The sequence below is a fragment of the Ambystoma mexicanum genome, chromosome 1p (genome assembly GCF_040938575.1).
Source record: "Ambystoma mexicanum isolate Mex_15411 chromosome 1p, UKY_AmexF1_1, whole genome shotgun sequence".
Classification (NCBI taxonomy): domain Eukaryota; kingdom Metazoa; phylum Chordata; class Amphibia; order Caudata; family Ambystomatidae; genus Ambystoma; species Ambystoma mexicanum.
Genome location: NC_090921.1, coordinates 751730285 through 751751959, shown reverse-complemented (window position 1 = coordinate 751751959; position 21675 = coordinate 751730285). Strand labels below are relative to the sequence as shown.

General features: G+C 46.1%; 1 protein-coding gene across 3 annotated transcripts in view; it reads right to left on the bottom strand.

The window, feature by feature from the left end:
• Positions 1 to 21675, bottom strand: part of SNX27 (sorting nexin 27) — a 990538-nt gene that overhangs the window by 527762 nt on the left and 441101 nt on the right. For 2 of the 3 annotated variants that reach the window (XM_069650534.1, XM_069650552.1), the window contains exons 7-8: positions 708 to 871; positions 54 to 143 (exon numbers count right to left, since the gene is read on the bottom strand). In XM_069650534.1, coding sequence (XP_069506635.1) covers positions 54 to 143; positions 708 to 871 — 254 coding nt within the window. The remainder of the gene's footprint in view (positions 1 to 53; positions 144 to 707; positions 872 to 21675) is intronic. The other variant, XM_069650543.1, reaches the window with a different exon arrangement.

Genomic DNA, 21675 nt, shown 5'->3' with positions numbered 1-21675 from the left:
ATGAGCATGGTACAGACTGCCATGTGCGATATGGCCATGTGACAACACCTTACCATTACCATCTTTCTCTGCTCCGAAAGCTTCTGCAGCTGATAGGACTTCTCCTCTGCTTTTATGTAACCCTTCTTTACATCGTCAAGTGCCTAAGTGCCAATAAAGGGAGCATAAAGTGAGTGAGGTTTGCTTCAAAAAGTTAAACCAAATGCAGCACATTACATTGTTAATAGTCCAAGTATTTAGAAAGTCTCACCCTCAATTTAAAAGGTAGCAGTGACATGCCACTTGTTGATCAGAAAGAAATTGAAAGGCGTGTGGTGATTCAGCACAATGTGCGACTGCTGATAAAATGTTAAATGATATACAAGCCAACTAATCTTTCAACCTTCCATTACCCTCGAACTCAAGGCAAATGCTTAAACAGTGTTCGGTCACGTAACATTTCATTTTTAAACCCAAAGAATCTGGCCACTTGGTTGGATGGCAGACATTTCTAAAAAAAAAAACTGCACGATAGATGTGGCTATTAAATGGTGAAATTGGCCTTATACTCCTAAGTTCAGTTTCAGACTGTTTTAGAAGTGTAAAGGCTCCAAAGCTGTCCCAGTGCCCAAGGAAAGAAAAGCACCTCCAATCCCTCACCTAACCCCTTTCTGCTAACGTTACGTATCATTTCAACTACATTCTCTGCACCACCCGATTCTTGTTACCTGGTGGAAGAAATAGGCGACTGCTAGGTCGTTATCATTCAAGAGGACCTCCTCTTCAGTTGTAAATAGCCACTTCCGGACAGTCAGACAAGTACCAGGCACTGCCGAAGTGTAGTTCTGCACGTAAAGCTTGTGCGGAAACTCATTTGGGGCCAACTTGCGCACTGGTGGAAAATAGAAATGTAGTTAAGTTAGTAAATTCCATTGATGTTGACACTCTGAGAACTCCAAAGTTAACCTCTAGCTAAACAAAAGTTTGTAAAAAATCATTTTATATCCCAATCAAGACACTTAAAGATAAAGATTCAAGAAAACTAACCTAGTAAGCTTCTGTAGTCCATTGGCTATGGTTTTAAAATATTGATCCCTTCAGCCAACACAATGAGGTGGAAACTGCATATACAGACTGAAAATATTGTCTCACCTGTGTAGTACTGTTTCCAGGACATAGCACAGTCCTCAATCCCAAACATGTGTGTCAATTGTTAATATGGATCAATGCTTCAATATAGTGAGACATACAGAAAGGGGAGGAATGAACAATGAGAATGAGCATAGAAATTACCCACGTGATTTTTGGGATCACATGTTGATATACCACAGGTCGTCTGGTGAGGACTGGGGAAGACCAGCTCATAGTGTATTTACAGAGCTTCCCTTAAGTTAGTCCTGACTCAGTGATACGTTTGAAGACCATTCAAGGCTTCGCTATCAGGAAGGGATGCGAGATGGGTGGTAAAATATGCACATAAAAAAAAAGGAATATCTACAAAGCATGTGACTGAAAAATATATTCTATATAAAGTTGTGAATAAAAAACGGCTGTTTAGATGGATTCCCCAGGTTGAAGGATTTTGGAAGGCCACCCAATTATGTTGAACAGGGAAGACAAATAATTTAGCCAAGTCCAATCAAGATGAAGTAGCAGAGCGGCAAAGCTTTGTCTCAGGAGGAGCATGAGAGTGGTCGAAGGCTACTATGAGTCCACAGCACAGGGCAACACCAGTAAATTCAGTTAGGCAGGCAGGTATAATTATACAATCATTTATTGGGCCATTAAACAATGAGCAGATAAAAATACCAGGACGATTTGGTCACACAACCCTTCTACAACATATATATACATTCACCCTTAGGAGAGAAATAGCATATGATTCAATCACAAGTGAAAAACAGGTAATTACTTCAATGCATAGAAATAGACTGTACTCTTCAGAATAATGACACAACCGCTCCCCTAACTATGAAGTACAACCCCAACATGGTTTGAGGACCATCAAGGTGTTCAGTCTCTGGAGGAAAGCAATGGTGATTTAAGTCTCTCTCTGGGGTTTCCCTGACTGCTAAAGGGAGTCCCGGCTGGAGGGATCTGCATGCTCTGTCCCCTATGGGGTGTTGGGCGTAGCAGGCTCACCTCCCATTGGGAAGATGTGTCAAACTCCAGGCAATAGTCACCGTAGCCAGTCATAACTCTGCCTCATGGCTGGTTTTAAAAATTCATCTTAACCCACTTATAAAAATCCAGCAAAGGAACGAGCAGCTCAGTGATTTCAGAAAGAGTGCATTAAGAACACTAAACTGGCGTCGTAGTATGTGGCTGGAAAAAGGTGTAACATGACAAACAACTGGAGGTCTCCACATTGAGAGGATGGTGCCAGGATCCCACTACACTATTCAATTGCAGAAGAAGTGGCCCAGTAGAGGCAATACACATGGCAGGACTAGATAAAGGTGCAATTTTATGTATTAAGAGGCCAACCGGCACAGGTGAGCCCTGGAGGTTGTAGGGGACAGAAAACACAATTACGAGATTGTATCAAGACAAAGTAGTATTGTACAAGGTTCCTTATGGCTATCTGAGGTAGAACTTCACAGTTTACTTTCTTGGAGTCCAAAATATGCTAGCCTAGAGCATTTGTTGTTCCTCTGGTCAGTAATAGACCGACTACTGAGATTTGATCCTGAAGCATCCAAGGTTATGCTCCAGGGTGTCCACTTTTCTTCATCAGTGATCCTAATCTCCTGTCAGTCATGCATTACTTCAGCATTTGGTGGCTACCCAATCAGTGCTGGCTACGGCATAAAGGTCTGCATACATCATTGCGGGCAAACTCAGAGGATCTTTATTCAAGAGGTCTCCCAAACAGTCAGTCCCACAGGCAAGCTCACTGACCCATTTGTGAGCTCCTGGCTGCAGCGTACTTCCAAGTATGACCCCTACAAGGTAGTATCCGTTCTCCACTCAATCATGCAAAAGCAACAAAGTACAGTTGCTTGACTTTGGGATTTTTAAACCACTATTGATTCCATTACGCATTCCTTTGCCGGTTTGCCTAAGTGGACTGATTCAGAGTTCACAGAGGCTGCCTTAGCTGAATGGAATCAAGGTTCGAGCAATTGTATGACCATGAATGACACTATTTTTGAATGTGTTGCCTATGTGATTTACTTTACATTTGCAAGACGAGACCGGGCTGTCAGGTTTTGTGAGCATCACTTCTGTATTGCTCACAATATCACTCCGCTTCAAAGGTTAATCACTACAGTGAACTCAATCAGAGCGTTTCAGATATTTGTCAGTGTCCTGGAAATACATAAACCAGATTTGAATATTAAATCACAGCAATATACTCCTAACCATGAGCTCTGTTGTGGCTTTTGAATAGTAAACAATATTTGCCATATTTTCACATTGTAGTTTTTCCAATATAAGAATGTATGCATGGCACAGTCAGCTCATCCTCTGCAGGCTTTCTGTGCTCCACTGAAGCTCATGCACCATGTACTTGAGATCCGATGGCTGCCTTGCTGCTGTCCTTAAGTGCCTCTCTGTTCCAGAACTTGTCAAGCAAGACCTCTACATCTTCTTCTCCGAGTGAACTTCCTTTTCGCACGATGATGCAAGCCTTGGTTCTCTTGCATAATGCTATATTGATTGGTTACTTAAATGTGCTCTCTGGTCCCTTACGTAATTTCTTGTCTACTGGCTGGGCTTCATTGGCTCCCTTCTGGAGTGTCTGATTCGGTTTACATTAGCCCATATTGCCTATACAGATGTAGTCCTATGCCGGTCCACTTACTTGGCAGATTTCTGCCAGTTCCAGAATCGCTCCCAGCAAAGATGAGCTTCACTTAATTATGCTAAAGTTTTCTGAATCTCAAATTTCTAAACATGCCTTCTGTGTTGCTTTGCCCAGTCTGTGGGATGTGTTTTAGCACCTATGCTGAGGCCCTTTCATAAGGATTTTAAAACAATTCAACTAATAGTTGTGTACCTCAGTAGCTCCAATTTCATTTATTTTCGGTTTCATTTGGAAATACGGATGTGTGCGCCGATCTCCTTAGGCCCAAAAAGCATTAAAACAATCTAAATTAAATAAATGCTCATATCTGATTTGTAATAAACCTATTATAGCCATTACAAAATATTTTTTGATGCAACTTTCCTCCCATAGACTTCTATGGGACACCCTTTCTTTTTGCTTGTTTTGAACACCGCCCTGACTTCTTGGTGGTACGTAAGGCCTTCTGGTTGTTCTGGTGGTGCTTGGTGGGGACTCATTGCAGCCCTAGATCACGGTTAGGAAAGTTGTCTTTGAGCAACTTTTCCTCCATATTCTATGGACCCCCCAAAATGTTGCTTTTGTTTTACACCATATCCGACAGTAAAGTGAAGCCTTCAGCTTCACTCCTCTGGCCTTTTGCTCATTTGTTATGGGGAAACGGAATGCCTTTCAGACTGTTTTGAGTATTTTTTTCATATTGGGTTATGTTCATTTGTACTGGGGGCGGGGGTGCATACGCAAATCTCCCTGACCAATTCATCAACTGAGCGTTCCCCTTTGACTGTGTCTGGAGATACCTGGATATGTAATCTGGGCATTGTGCGTTCTCATGTGTTGCAAAGAGCTCTATGTCTGGTTGTCCCAATTGTGTGAAGACTTGTAAAATATCGGGGTGTATTTGCCACTCATGCTCTATGGGCAGCTGTAAACTTTGCCTAAATTGTCTGCCAGAGAGTGGTGTTCCCCTGAACTTGTTCACACAGGAAAAATATTTTGTGGCAGAGAGACCAGTTGCAAATTCTATGGGCTCATTTGGAAAGACAGTGTGTCCAGCCCTGTTCGATTATATAGAACATGACAGTAGTGATATCTGGGGACTAAAACTGTCTTTCCAGGTACCTTATATTGAACATTGACAACTGCTAGCAACAGTTGGTTGATGTGTTATTTTTAAATTTCTTGTGTCCAGAGCCATGAGCAGATTTTGTTGGAGATAATGTGCTTCCCACTCTGAGAGTGAAGAGTCTTTAATAGTGGCTTGTATTGCTGGGCTACGAAAGGGGTTTCCCTTCAACAGGTTTTCTTTGGACCACCACTGCAGTGCTTGTACTAGCGATTGCGAAATGACCACTAGATCGTCCTACTGACAATTTGCTTGAGACAATTGTTTCGCCAGCCACTCTTCCACTGGACGGATTAACAGACGTGCGTGTGGGACAAGGTAGGTGCATGATGCCATCATCCCGAGAAGGCGCATTGCCTTTCACACGGTTATCTGACATGAGGAATTTGAATCGGCATGTTTTGTACTCTTTGGTTGGAGTGGAAGACTAAGCAGTCTTGTGTTCGTATTAATGCACCCAGGAACTGTTTTACTTGACTGGGGATGAGACTTGATTTTTTCCTCATGGATTGAGAACCCCCATTTGAATAAAAGGTCGACAATGGCCCGAGAGTGCTGTTGACACATCTGTGGTGTTTATCCAGTTATGAGTCAGTCGCCCAGATAAGGGTGCACTGGGATGCATTGCCTGTGTAAGTGTTCAGCCAACACCACTGCCAGTACTTTGGTGAACACCCTTGGTGCTGACGATATGCCGAAGTGGAGCACTTTGAACTGGTGGTGTGCGTTGGCTATTTTGAAGCGCAAGTATTTTCTGTGCGATGGCAACATTGAAATATGAAAGTGTGCATCTTTCATATCCAACGTTGCCATGTAATCTACCTCTTTTAGGAGCGGTTTTACTTCTTTTAGAGTAGAGAAACTTTTGTGGTTTAATCCGATGTATTGGCTCGACCTAGGTCTAACACAGGGCGCATAGTTAAGTCCATCTTTGAAAACTGGAAGTACACTGAATAAATACCCTTGTTTACCTCGTGAGGTGGGACGAGCTCTATTGCGCCTTTCTGTAGTAGAGACCATTTCTGCTTGTCGAATCTACTGGTGTTCTTGTGACATCTTCCTGTGCCTTAGTGGAGGACGTTGTGTTTTTGTAAGAACTCGATGCAGTAGCCCTTGGACACAGTCAACAGCACCCCACTCCCATGCGTGGGTGAATCATGAAATGTGATTCCCCTATAGGAGTGTCGTTGCTCAGTGGCTGCTGAACCTCTAGCGCAGCAGCTCTACCCCCATCTCTTCCCCTTTTGTAGCCCCTTTGAAAAGTGGATTGATATGGGGGATGATCAAGTCTGGAGGAACACCATGGAGTGGAAGGTTGCAGACTAGAACCTGCCTGTGATGTACATGAGTAGCCCTGCAAAAGGAGAGTTGTGTGTTAGACACCCCGAGATTTTGCCTATAGTCTTATGGGTGTCATGCTCTTCCTGCACGTGTCAAGAGCATCATCCACTGCTTTACCAAAAATGACATTGGGTTCAAAGGGCATATTTTGCAGTGTTGATTGTGTCTCCAGTTTGAAACCAGACTGCCATAGATAAGAGTGACATTTACAAATGGTACCCTCAGCAATGACGCGACCAGCGGTGTCTGCTGCATCTAAGAGGCTTTTAAATATGCTGTTGGCAACTTGTTTGCCCCCCAGCCACCGTCTTTTTAATTTGTGATTGTAAGTGTTCAGGAACGGTATCAGGTTGGTAATTGACACTGCCGCATAGTGACCAATCGGAGCTGGCTAATAAGGTGGTATTGTTAGCGATGCGCATCGGATATGCTGCTGAAGTTGATGTTTTTGCATAGAGCATATCATGTTTGGCTCTTATTTTCAGGTGGTGCCTCAGCGGATGCTAAAGGAGTGCCCATGCTTTTTCTTGTGATTGTCACCACTATGGAGTCGGGTTTCAAATATCCCCTGATGTAGAGGGGATCAGTAGGCGCAAGTTTAAAAGTCTTCTCGATACAGGGATTAACTGCCCTGGTTAGGGAAGGTGAAATTAAAGGATGAATCAATTTAGTAACTGATTGCAGCAGAGGAATAAACTGTCCAACAGACTTTCTCCCCCCACAATTTAATCGACACGCGTTTCGTAGTGCCTCTTGATTGTGGATCCAAAAATGATCTGCTACTTTAATAATCAGATTATATTGAATCTGGTCATGTATCAGGGAATAAGCAGTAGGCTGCTCTTCAGGCTATAGCAGCACAGGTTAGGATCATCCACATATTGATCTTATGTATATCGTGAAACTGCCCTTGAACATCCTCAATGTAAACATCACCTCAATCACCTAGATTATCTATATGCAGACCTTCATTTTGAGCTTAATCTTCACCAGTTAAAGAAATGACTGTTGTGTTGGACACGTGATTGTAACTTGAAATTTAGCAGGAGGGTGGGTTTCCCACCCCCAAATCGAAATATTTTAGTTTCAAAGGATTCTTCTCATGAAAGTTTACAAAACATGACATTTTATGCATAGTTCTCAAATGTTTTTTGTCCAATACCGTATAGTAAGCTTTATAAAAATCCAGCGCTATTGAATCACCTTCAGTTTAAAGACTCCGACAAAGTAGAGGAAGCTGATGTGTACTATGTGTGTTTTGACGTACCTTGTAAGGACATGGAAACTTGTGAAACTGGTCTGTGTTTCAACGTACCCTCGGAGTGTGAAGATTTTCGTTTAGACAGGTGTGGTTCGGTAAACTAATGTATACATTCGTCTTGAGGCGAACGTGAAGACGAGGGCCTGGGGGACAAAAAGGACATTTCAAGCTGGGATCAGCAGGGATGTTTTTTTCCCTGTACCGCATGCCCATGTTTTTTACTTTAGTCAACAAATGGGTAGGGGTGGTGTCCTTAGTGTAGGGGTGTTAATGTGTGCCTTTGTCACCGGGTGTGGTCTCCATCACAGGACTGCCAGCTTGCTTATCGGAGGCGGGCAGTGGCACATCAGATTCAGCGGAACCCATAATGTCATCAGCATCACTTTGTTCACCATAGTAGCCTTGCTTTCGTTAGAGACTTTTGCACCCATTGGGTTAGCAGTTTAAGCCTCAGCCTGCATGGCGTAGGCAACCCAATGTTTTGTACGCCTTTACTTTGTTTTGCGTTTAAACAATTTACAGGATGGACAGCGCTTTTTGTAGTGGTCTCTCGGAAGGCAGTGGTTGGGCATGCAATGCTTGTTCTTCCATGGATATTTCTCATTACAGGACGGACAACTTACAAGGAGAATTCTCCATGATGTTTAAAAAAGGCAGCACAACATAGGCACATTGGAAGCAAGCCGCAGCAAAGGTCATGGCACTGAAGAGCGGCAGGCAACTTGTGGTAGACAAAAAATGCTCCAGGAAGGCCCCTCTTCAGGTTGGAAAGTAGGCCACAAGCTAAAGACATTTAGAGTTGCATGTCTGATCTATAAACTATGACCAGTGCCCAGCAGCATCCCTGGACAGACCTGGCCAGCCCACAGGATGGACTTGGGACACTGCAAAAGGCTCCAGAGGGCAGGATCAGTGCACAGAGGTCCAGAACAGTTAGTTCGACCAGGTTCAAAGCCCTGACCATGGCCTTTAGGAGATCGGTTCAAAGAGGGAGGGCTTCAACAGGGTTTGGCTGGAGGTCTCACTGGGCATTGTTGGGTCTTCAGCAGGCTGCAGCTCTTCAGAGGGTTCTTGGCTCAAACGACAATCTTTTATCCTATATTTCAGCCAGGGTCACACCCACGGACATCAATGGGAACGACCAGTATCATTTAAACTGGAACTTGCCCGATAACTGCCCAGCAACAGACAGAACCCTGGCCAGAGTGTGGATTGGGGCCAGATGGTTTGCGCCCCACATCTGGCCATGTGCGCACAATGCCACTTTGCCTGGGAAAGGGGGTTCCTTCTACGATATTTCTTTGACTAGAGAAGTCTGGAAGACAGCCAAAGAAAAGGGCAGACATGTGTGGCACAGCAGTTTTGAGTTCACGTTACCCAAAAAGGCATTATGCTGTGTCAAGGTGGATTTTCAGAATCACCAATGTGGGCGGATTCTGCGAGGCCATGGGTTAGGTATGATTTTCTCTTTTGCACCTTTCCCTCCATTGATATCAATGAGACAACCTAAATGTGGTGGATTTGTTAACCTGTCCTGACCTTTTGAAGGGAAGTAAAGCCTTCAGCTTCACTTGCCTTTTGGTCATTGTTATGGGAAAACTGACTAGTCAGTACTGGGAAACTGTTTCTCTTTGCGATTCTTGTATTTTGGGAATTGCACATATAAACTTACAGTGCAGTGCAATGGGGAAACTGTTTTCTCAACTATCTTTTGGATTTGTTATCACTTTTTATATGTGCTTAAAACAAGGTGGCAGCAGTAACATCGTGACCATTTTTATTTACACATGTTCTTTCCCGTTTACTGCAAATGGCTACAAAAAGTGGCTAGCACCCTAAGATGACTGCGCCACATGATCTTTCGCTGTTCTTTGGCCATATTGTAGTTGGACCTTCTGCCTGCCCTCACAGGTCAGGAAATCCCATAGAAGGTCATGCACCTGCCCAGGAAAGCTGCTGCTTTTGCAGGCTAGTTAGCCTTATTGTGTGATGTCTGAGATAGTCTGGTTCCCCATCCCTTGGTGCCAGAGAGGCTGCTGCTGGGTAGATGTGAAACCAGTAGTTGTCCCTAACTGGACAACTACTGTCTTTGAACATGGCAGATCAATGCCAATGGTGGTCTTGGAATTGCTCCCAGCTCCGAATGGATAAGAGGAAGACATTCTTCAGAACTACGTTGGAGCCAAGAATCCTACGATGAAGAGCAGTCTGCTGACGACCCAAGGAAGACTTCTGCAGTGGGCCAGCAACCTCTTCACTCACTAGCCCAGTGAAGCCCTGCTCCTTCGCAAGATCTCAGAAGACCGTTGTCGGTGCTTCAGCCGTTGGACTAGTGGACCAACTAATCTGGACGCCTACTCCATGTGAGTAATGTATCCCTGCTGAGCCTTGTGGAATCTGCTTAGATCACATGCTATGATGCATAGATTAGCAAGCAGTGTTTGGAGAAGGTGTTGAGTTGTAAGACGGTACAGCAGCAAATGGATGTTTTAGCACCGCTTGTCCCACCTGGGAATCTGCTTTAGAGTAAGTGTCAATGCAGTAGTGCCGAGTAAAAGTGTGGACAGAGCTCTATGTAGCTGCTTTGCAAATGATGTCCAGCGGGACATTACCGATAAAAGCCAAGGTAGTTCCTGTACCTCTGGTGGAGTGGGCCCTTCGTGTGAAAGAGTTTTATTTGATAGAGAGTAGCAGAGCTGTATGCATCGGACTATCCATCTGGAGATGGCGTTTTTGGAAATGTGGTCCCCTACCCTGTCTGGAGCTGCAGAGACAAACAGTTTATCTGTTTTCCTTAGCGGTCTGGTCTTGTTTACACAGTAAAGGACCGCCCTCCTTACATACAGTGCATGGAGTTTCTTCTCAGCTGAGCTTGTTGGTTTTTGAAAGGAAGTGTAACGCTCACCTGGTATCCACGGGGACGTCACTAAGCCTGTTCTGACCTCTTACGACCTCAAACCCTTCCCTGGAGGCTATTCGACTGGAGACTGGGCCTGAAACACAGGATTGGTAGGGTTTAACTCCCTATTGTCTGTGTGCTTGAACCCCTTCTTCCCTGGAGTCCAACCCTTCCCTTTGATCCACAGCTCACCTCGTTTTCTTGGATAGTGTGCTCTCCGTCCTGCTTTCAGCACAGGAGCGCGTTGATTGATGCGGGCTTGTTGCTGCCTAGTTACTTCACTGGCAAGAGTCCGGCAGGTAAGTATAAGGAGTCTTTTGAACAGTTCTCTAACTCCGTTCCTTTCCTTCCTTAGATGATGGCCGGCGTCCGGGGATGGCGGCGTGCTGCTGAGATGAGTAGCGCTGAAGGTGAGTGAAAGCGCGATGCACCCCTTTCGTATTTGCATTGAACTGAGTTCTTTTTCTGTGTCTTTTAGGTGCCGCAACGTTTTCAGCGTGGATGCCAGTTATGAAGACCAAATGCGGTGGGTAAGCGCGGTATGCAGCGCCTCTAGAGGTTTCCACGCTAACCTGGAGTGTCTTTTCCCTCTTGCAGATGGATGAGAAGTTCCGGAGACAGAGTTCCCCCAGAGCAGCTGGGATTCAGGTAAGCGTTTGAAGCTCGTACAGTATTTAAAAATAAGCGAAGATTTGCAGAATGCTTACTAATGCCTTTTTTCTGTTCTTTTCCCTTAGGAAGCGGCGTGCTGGGATGGGAATGACACCGCCAATGATGCCCGCAGAACAGAAGGAACTATGAATGATGGGTAGAAGCGCTGCAAGGTAAGGCTGTTCCTAACTTTGTCATTGTTCTTGCAGGAGCTGAGCGCAGAAGAAAGATGCAGGCCTACTGGAGACCGATCCGAACACTGAGCGTCACGCTGCAGGTGCAGAAAACGCAAAGCATGTTTCTCAGCCTGGGTGTGGCTTAAATAGTCTCTGGGTATCCCAGGTGTCTCTGGGCTGAACCACACCCAAAAGACTAGACCGCACATGCAGTTCTGGGAACCGAAATATGTGGGGGCATCCATCTTGTCCCCATCAATGCACTACAAGTCCAATCCCCAATGTTATTCTATGGGAGTGAGTGAGTCTGGTGCCACAAGCGCCAAGTCTGACTCCAAGTGGGTCTTTGGAGGGATGGAGAGGCCCTTGAGGGCCATGTAGGTGATTGTGACCTGGCACCAGCCTGACATCTTGGAGGGCTGGGGACATGAGGGGAAGGAATCATGACAGAAAGCTGGTAATTTCGATGGCCTGATTGACAAGGAACTTAGAAATTAACCTGAGTGAAAACCTAGGGCGTGTTCTTAATACCAACGTGTCTTTGTGGATCACAAAGAAAGGGTTTTGCCCCGACAAATCTTGCAGTTCACCGACTCTCCTTATGGAGGCGATAGCCACCAGAAAAACAGTTTTATAAGTGAGGTGGTTAAGGCTTCATTTATGCATAGACTCGAGGTGTGTGGGGGGACGGGGGTCCCATGAGCTTTGCAAGTACTACATTGAGGACCCAGCCTGGCGGCAGGTTTGAAATAGGAGGGTGGAGTCTTTACTCCATCCATGAATGCCTTAATGACAAGGATTTTCCACCATGACACCTTACTCTGAGAAGTGGTGTATGCGGATAGAGCCGCTAGGTGAACTTTAATTGAGTTAAATACTTGCCCAGAGTCTAGTAAGTGAAGCATGTAATGAAGAATGTGTGATGGCGTACATTTTATTGTGTTTATTTGTGTTGACTGGCACCAAATTACAAATCTTCTCCACTTGTTAAAATAACAGTGTCTAGTGTTTGGTTTCCATGCCTCTGAGGATTTCCATACACTTGAGGTAGATTTAGATGTCCATTCTCTGACTTCAGGAGCCAAGCTGCCAAGTTCATAAGAGTGAGGTTGAGGGTTTAATGTTGTCCACCCGTTTTGAGCAAGTATGTTGAATGGGCACAGGAGTTTGATCCGGTCGCACATCGCCAGTTTGCGCAGATGTGGATAGCAAGGTTGTCTTGCCCACATAAGAGCTAGGATTAATGTCATCTGTTCCTTGTGAATCTTGTTCACCACCTTGCTCATTAGTGGCGTTGGGGGGAAAAACATAGGCAAATTTCCCTGACCAACTCATCCACAGGGCGTTCCCCCTTGGAGTTGTGTTGGAGAAACCTGGATGCGAAATCTGGCCATTGTTTCTCTTGTTGCGAAAAAAAAGTCTAGCGAGGGGTAGCCCCACTGAGTGAAAATGTAAGCTACGATTTTTCTGTCGAGCTGCCACTTGTGCTCTTCTGGTAGAGGATCTCTGCTTAGTGATTCTGCTAGAGTATTGAGTTCCCCTGAAACATGTTAAGAAGTTAGCAAGATGCGCCGCTTGAGTGACCACTTCCATATTTTCTGTGTTAGCCTGAACAGATTTAGAGAATGTGTGCCCCCCCCCCCTGCTTGTTTATAAAAAAAACATTGCAGTGGTGCTGTCTGTGAGAATTTGTAACGATTGATTTGTTAGTTGTGCTTCAACAGCTTGGAACGCTTTGAGCACTGCCAGAAGTTCCAGCAGGTTGATGTGGATCTGAGCTGTGATTTGAGTCCACAGACCATGCGCTGTGAGATGAAGGCGATGGGCCCCCCACCTGGTAAGAGATGAGTCTGTTGTAACAACTGCCTGCACCGCCGGGTCGTGGAAGGGTTTTCCCTTCAACCGATTCTCCTTTGTAGCATAGAGCTTGTAGTAGGGTTGGCAAAACAACCACTAGATCATCCCACTGACCACTTGCCTGAGATCACCGTTTCGCCAACCACTCTTGCATTGGGTGCATGAGCAATCGTGCATGTGGTACCAGGTAAATGCATGATGCCATCATCCCAAGCAAGCGCATTGCTTTGCGTAGGGTTATCTGGCGACCGGCTAGATACGGAGGTATTTGCTGCAGTATGTTTTGTACTCTTTCCCTTGATGGAAAGACTAGACCCTCTTCTGTTTTTATTACAGCTCCTAAGAACGGTTTGGTCTTGTTTGATAAAAGGCTGGACTTTTTCTCGTTTATTGAGAAACCCAATTGGAAAAGTAGATTTATTTTTTGGGGTATTTTTCTTGCAAATTTGGGGGGTTTCTCCTGTTATCAGCCAGTCATCCAGGCAAGGGTACATTGGAATCGACTCTCTGCGTAGAAGCGCCACCACCGCCGCCCCCACCGCCAGTACCTTGGTGAATACCCTTGAGCGGATGCTAGGCCGAAGGGCAGCACCTTGAATTGGTAGTGCTGGTTTGCTATCTTGAAAAGCAAGAACCTTCCGTGCGCTGGGAACATTGAACTATGAAAGTATGCTGTAACGCTCACCTGACTCCCACGGAGACGCTGACCAGGTCTAGGCTGCTGCGGCCTCTTCTAAGGTGATGCGCAGGACTCGGAACACCGACTGGGCCGGACCCCCAAACCTCGCCTGTCTGATGCGTAGGAATATCTTTCTGTAGATGGGGAAAAGGATTTTAATCACCTGCGGAGTGACGAGTCGAACCCCTCCTTTCCCCTTTTACTCTCTCTTCAAACCACCTCAGAATCTTCCCGTTAATTCTCACCTTAAGATTTGAAATGATGAGCTCTCCATCCTGCTTCTGGTGCAGGGGTGCGGTAGAATCCAGTTACTTCACTGGTTATTGGACGGGCATTCAGGTCCAGTTGCTTCATTGGTTTTTTGGATGAATAAGGTGCTTTCGTAAGTATATGACTTATCAAGTTCAAGGGTTGTTCTCCCTTCCTTTTTGGCCTTTATTTTCAATGCACTGCTTTTAGTCTTTTAGCGCAGGTGCAGAGCGAAGATTCCACGTAGAGAAGACAATTCACTGTGGATAATTCAGGTGAGCTTATGTTGGGGTGGTTTTTCTAATGTCAGTATGTTCACCCACTAATGCGCATGTTCTTTTTTCCCCATAGGGGCCGGGGCGCGGTACTGCCAAAAGGCGTGCCGACCCAAGATGAGGAAGGATTCTCCCCCACCAATCGCCAGGTAAGCCTTCTGGCAAATCAGTTTTTTCCCAATGTTTTCTCTGGCTCACCTTTTGTTCTTCTCTTTTCCTTCCTAGGTGCCGGAATGCAGCGGAACGTGCGGATGGTCGTAGAAGTACGGAATTCCTTGTGGACAGGTGAGTTGAGCGCAGCGCTGCAACGAGCAACGCGAGGAATCCAAAAATAATGTCTTTTCCTTTAGAATCGTCTGCGTGTTGGCTCCGGATCCCATGCAATATCAGGTAATGTCCTTTATTCACCTTCTCTTCCTCTCTTCTTCCTTTTAGGTGTTCCAGGACTGAAGCAGGCGTGGCTGGAGTCAGGATGCAGGAGCAGACACGGTGAGCGTCCAGCTGCTAGGAGCAGAGCAACGCGAAGCGTGAGCTGCTGTCTGGGCGTGGCTTAAATAGCCTCCAAAGAAGTCCCAGGTATGTATCCTTCCCCAATCAGGTATGTATCCATCCCTGACCACGCCCGAGTGGCAAAATAGTCCCACAGGTAAAGTAGTTCCTTTCAGGCCTCAAAGAGGTCTGGATCTGGCAGCATGGTCTGCATCAAGTAAGTCCACCAAAAGCATTCCCTTTATGAGCCTGGCGCCTATGGCGCCAGGACTGATGTCCAAAATGAGCCTGGCGCCAGGACTGTGTCCAAAGGGCCCCTATTTGGGGTTGCTGGACCTTCCCTTGGGTACCTGATGTGTGCTTCCGGGGCTGCCGGTCTTGGACTGGCTCTCCGGGAGTATGCATCATGACAGCTGCATCTTTCATATCCAAGGTTGCCATGTAGTCCACCCGCTTTAGCAGTGGGATTACTGTCTGTAGCCTTGTCATGTGGACTCTGTGGCTTGACATAGGTGTTTGCAGGGTGCAGATCTAAAACAGGGCGCATCGCGAGATCTTTTTTTCGGCACAAGGAAGTACATTGAATAGATATCCTTGTTTACCTGGTTTGCCGGGATGACTTCTACGGTGTCCTTTAATAGCAGCGATGTAACCTGTTCCAACAGGATGCACTGTTCTCTGGAGGTGGGTCTTTGTTTTGGGGGATGGTTGGCAGGTTGCTGTAGTAGTTCTATACAATAACCGCCTGCCACGGGTGAAAGCACCCACTAATCTGAGGTGATTCCCTCCCATACGTGGCTAAAGTGGGATATGCATCCTCCTACTGGAGTGGCATGGGAGGGAACCTGTAGCGGGTGGTCATTGTTTTGGGGGTGTTGTGCGGCCTCTGGAAGAGGAGGATCTGCCCCTGCCTCAAGGTCTTCTCTGACCTCTTTGAAAACCTTGTGAGGACTGCCCCTGTGGTGAGCCACAGTAAGAGCTCTGATGCTGGTTGTACCCTGACCCCCGTTGTGAGTTTTGCCCCCTATGTTCCCCCTTTGACGTGAGGGTTTATTAGTAATTTGGCCAAGAGACGTTAAGGTGTCGTACACTTCTTTGGCACTCAAGGGCATCTTCCACTGCCTTGCCGAATAAGACATTAGGTTCTGGTGGCATGTTAAGAAGAGTAACTTGTGTCTCGGGTCTAAACCCAGATTGGCGTGGCCAAGCGTGACATTTGACAAGCGTGCCATCAGCTATTATCCTCAATGCATTATCTGATGCATCTAGATTGTTCTTGAGAATGCAGTTTGAAACACCTTTCCCTTCAGAAACGGAGGGAAAGAGTTTTGATTTAAGGGGTTCTGGGGCTGAGGCTATCTGTTCGGCCAATTTGCCCCCCTTATGACAGTTGTAGCTGGCAAGTAAGGTGGTGTTATTGGCAATCCTCGCCGGGTAGGCTGACGAGGAGGCGACTTTTCTGCCAAAAGTATACATCTTTTTGCCTTCTTTGTCTGGGGGTGCTTCTGAAGAGGCGTTCCTGCTCCCTTTCTAGTGGTTACCACCAGTGAATTTGGTTTTAATTGATCCCTGATTTAACGGAGGTCCGTGTCTGTAGGAGCTGTACTGAATACTTTTTCAATGCGCGGGTTTACTGCCCGTGTTAGGTTTGGAGTTATTAAAGAGGGTTGAAATCGCCCCTGGGTAGCTGACTTTCTATCTGCCAAGATGTTTTAAACAAAGTCCTAGTCTACCTGGGTCTGTTAGGCATGATTGTATGCAGTACCCTTTGGGTAAACTACAACAACCCTGACGGCCTGGCAATAGGAACCCAACCTTTGGTAGAAGTCTGTACTACACAGGTTGGTAGCGTGTTAAGCAGCCAGGCTTATCTCAAGAGGGGTCAATGTGAGCTGTAGGGGAGTTACACAGATTAACAGTGACAAGTATTCAAATAAACAGTTACACACAAGGTTGCTTGAATAAACAATTATTAATTTATCATTCAGAATAAGCCTTCTTCAGAAGGGAGCAATATAAAAGCAACCCGCAAATACACTCAAAACTACACACTCTTAGTTTCTAAATCAGTAAATAACCTTTTGGGATGACCCACAGTCACAACGTACACGCTCAGGTGACTTCAATAGCTAGGGTGCTGGGGACATTAATATCTTACTGTAGCATTTAGAACAATGTTAGGAGTTGGTCAAAGGAAAAGCATCTTCTACTGCTCACACCACTTCTGGTAGGTAAGTAGAAAAGTCTTTGCACAACGTTTTAGAAGTCTTTGAAGAAAAGAAGAATCTATGTAGAGCCACAAGCTGTTTAGACTTAAGAAAAGTAGAAGATGCAAGCAACTCTACAATAAAAAGTTCTCTCAGCGTTTACAGTACCTTTAGCATGAAGAAAAAGTGCAGCCGATGACTTCGGTTCCTGTGCGGCTCTGCAGATCTCACTGTTCCAGGGCCTCAATCATGGGGACACGAGGGAGGACTTCTGGGGACTCCTGCACTGCAATAGGACGGTGACCGCTCACAACCGTCAATCTTCAAACAAGTGGCACTTTGGTGTTTCAGCTTCTCGCGACTACCACAAATAGCAACAGCGGTTCCTGGCTGTCGAGATAGACTTTCCTTGCTTTTGGGGTCCCGCACTCTGTTGAGGTGGCTCAGGGCGGTCAGTCCTGCTTCCTGGGAGTCCAGATGATCTTCCTGGAGCTCTTGGCCAACTTAAAAGCAACGCACACAATCTGGCGTTCCTCTCCCTGGCTAGTCAGTTACCAGCAGCAACTCTGGAAAGTCAACCAGCTCTGAGAAGATGTCCAGGTGGCTTACTTTGGAGTTGGTTGGTCCCACCAACTCAAAGGGAGAAGTCGTCCTTGCAGGGGCTTCTCGATCGATACGAATTTGGACTTTCAACACAGCAGCAGGGCTTCACCGGGCAAACCAATGGTCCAGGAGTTGCAGCAGCCGTCCTCTTCAAGTTCTTATTTGATTCCTTCGTCCAGTGGTCGACTGCCTTCCAAGCCAACAGCCTTGCCTTCTATTCAGGTTTCTCCCATTCATTCCAGCTTAGCCGTCAGTGTCATGATGCATACCCCCGGGCATCCAGACCACGTCCATCAGCCCCGGGAGCAGGCATCATGTTGCCTTGAGAAAACCCAGCAACCCCTGTTAGGGGCTGTCTGGGTTCAGTCCTGGCGCCTATGGCAGTAGGCTCATATGGGACATCAGTCCTGGCGCCATAGGCGCCAGGCTAATAGGTGCACACTTACCTGATGCAGACCATGCTGCAAGAAGATCCAAACCCATGTGAGGCCTAGAAGGGACTACTTTACCTTAGGGACTATTTCGTTACTCGGGTGTGGTGGGGGAGGAATACCTACCTGGGACTACTTTGAAGGCTATTTAAACCACGCCTGAAGAGCAGCACACGCTTCGAGTTAATCTGCATCCAGCAGCGTAACGTTCAGCATGCCAGCAGCAGTATCCAGCCTTCTGCCACGCCCGCCTCGAACCTGGAGCACCTTGAAAGAAGGAAAGAAGCAAAGGTTAGAACAAGAGTATTTCCGGATTCATCGCATCTTCAAACCAGAGGAAAGACTTTGTTTTAAACGCGTCGCTTCGCAGCAGCAGCGCTGCGCCATACTCACCGTTCCACGCAGCATTTCTTCGATCCGGCGCTGTCTCCATCTTTACATCGCCGAATCCCAGCCCCTAAGGGGGACAAGAAACAATAAGGTGAGCAGAGAGAACAGACAGAGATAATCTCTTTAGCCGCCATATGCTTACCTGATTTTACCGCCGGAGGTATTATTCATCAGCACGCACATCTTATGCCGCACCTGTAAGAAAAGGAGAAAGCAGCAAGTTTAACCCCTGGCATTATTTACCGGACAGTGTTGGGTAACACAGACTTTTACCGGAGCGCTTTCAGCAGTCAATCTTCTTATTGGGTCAAAGTTGCAAGATAAAAGGAATTGGGCAGGAGTGAATTCCAGACATTTTGAACTCTTATGAACTATATACTTCCGGCTCTTCAATGGACCTTTTGGAGTCAGGATTCGTCTACAACTCTTCCAATATCTTCAGGCCAGTGAAGTAACTGGTCATCAACACGCCCCTGCGTGCTTCGCAGGATGGAGGGCTCCACCTTCACGAATATAAGGTGAGATTGCTGAGAGGGCACAGAGGTGATTAGTGGGGAGGACAGTGGGGGGAGCCATCACTTGAATCCAAAAGTGGCTAAATCCATCTCTCCACTTGTAGGAGAATATTTCTATGGGTCAAGCAGACAAGATTAGGAGGGCAGATCCAGTCAGTCATCGCTGCACTACGCATCACGTATAGACTTAGTAGTCCAGTTAGACCACCGACTCCAGAATCGAAAGGCTGATAGAGCTAAATTCGAGAATCGAGTACTGGTCAAACCACGTTACCTCCAAAGGAACTGGCACATCAGAATCCATGCAGATCGGGGGGTTAAGGGACCCTTAACACAAACAGAGAGAAAGAAGAAGACAAATGCAATTGTGCCTTTATTGTGGGGCTTCAGGACATTTTCTAAGGGATTGCCCTATTAAACCATCCAAGAAAGTAGCCGGAGTAGCTGCCAGAAATCAAACAGAGCCTGAATCAGGAAACGACCACGTCCGACAAGCGTAGAGGTCCGCTTGCCGAGCTTGAAGAAGGACACTCAGACCTTGCATCTACTCATACCAATGGTCCTCATTGATCCAAGACTCCCATCACGTATGCACGCAGCAAGGGCATATATCGATAGCGGGGCCGTAGGAAACTATATGGACCATAAATTGGCTTCTAGGATGAATCTCTCTCTCTGCAAAAAGACCGACCGGATGTCGTCACCACAGTCGATGGAACTGAAATTGCCTCAGGGCATGTAACTCATTCCACTACAGAGATGACATTGCTGGGTCAGGACGGGCATCGAGAGACTATTGTGTTTGACTTAATTAAAGCCCCACAGTTCCAAATAATACTGGGGATACCTTGGTTAGAAACACAATCCTTGTATTGATTGGCGAGAGAAGAGAATAACCTTCCCGGATTGTGCACACACCTGCTACCCGGAAAAACCCTTGAACAAAGGCCTGGCCACAGACACTACTCCAGTCGTGCAGTTACTTCAGGAATACCAAGAATTCCAGGACGTTTTCCAAAAAGAACAGGCAAACACCTTACTGCCACACAGATCATACGATTGTCAAATCGACCTCATCCCCGGTGCACAACCCCCATGTAGCAGAATCTACGCCCTCACGGAACCCGAAAACCTGCACCTACGACAATATTTAGATCAATACCTTGCTAATGGTTTCATTCGTCCATCCAAGTCCCCTGTTTCCTCAGCTTTGTTCTTCGTGCCAAAAAAAGGTGGTGACCTTAGAACATGCATAGACTACCGCGCACTAAATCAGATTACGGTAAAAAAAGGTACCGATTGCCTCTGATCCCCGAATTACTTGACCAAGTAAAGGATGCTTTCATCTACACTAAGTTAGATCTCCGAGGGGCATATTATCTGGTACGTGTAAAGAAAGGCGACGAATGGAAGTCGGCCTTTCACATCAAGTATGGATTATTCGAGTATCAGGTGATGCCCTTCGGGTTGTGCAATGCACCAGCAGCCTTCATGAACAATGTCTTTCGTGAACTCATTGACATCTGTGTTGTTGTATACATAGATGATATCCTCCTCAGAATCAGACCATGTTAAGCACGTACGTGCAGTCCTTGAGAAACTACGTCAGCACAAGTTATATGCAAAATTGGAAAAATGTGTTTTTCATGTTACAGAAGTTGAATTCCTTGGATTTATCTCGACTCCAAAAGGAGTCCGAATGGTGGACGCAATTCTCAAGTGGCCATCACCTAGTTCAGTTAAAGGGGTACAAAGCATGCTCGGATTTGCCAATTTCTACCGCAGATTCATTACAGACTTCTCACATGTTGTACATCCCATCACAGCACTTTTGCGAAAGAACAAATGTTTCTTGTGGACCGAAGAGGCTGAAAAGGCCTTCCAAGAGCTGAAAGCGAAATTCACATCTGCGCCTGTCTTAAAGCATCCACGCCCAGAGCTTCCATACATAGTGGAAACTGATGCATCCAGTTTGGCCATGGGAGCTGTCCTGTCCCAGAAGGATCCTGAAACTGGTCAACTTCACCCCGTGGCATTTTGGTCCAGAAAGTTCTCGGCACCCGAGTTAAACTATGCGGTTACCGATAAAGAGTTATTAGCCATCAAATCTGCCTTTAAGGCTTGCCGACACTATCTTCTCGGTGCCAGGCATACCATTACTGTAATCACCAATCACCGCAACTTGCAGTATCTAAAAACAGCCAAAGCCCAGTCATCGCGCCAACTTCGATGGGAATTGTTCTTTGCCAAATTCGATTTTGTGATTACTTATCGACCAGGCTGTAAAAATGGCAAGGCAGATGTCTTATCCCGAATAGGAATGGAAGATGCATATGCGAACCCGGAGCCGGTGCCCATAATTTCTGAACAAAGAATTCTTGGCATAACTACTTTACAGACACTAGAAGAAATTCATTTAAAAATCCAACAACTCTTCAATCCAGCAGCCCTGCAGGACTGGGTAAAGAAAGGCCCGGATTACTCAGTCATCAATGATCTACCCTACTATCAAGGACGACTATTTTTAACAAACAAGGAATTACAGGAACTTGTCATCTCCAATTATCATGATACCCTGATGGAAGGTCACCCACGTATCGCAAAAACCAAAGCTAAAATTAAAAGACAATTCTGGTGGCCCACCTGGCGAAAAGATAAAGTCATTTGTGATGTCTTGCGGCATTTGCGCCCAAAACAAAAGTCAGAAGAAAAAACAGCTGGCCTTTTACAACCTTTGGATATTCCACCTACACCATG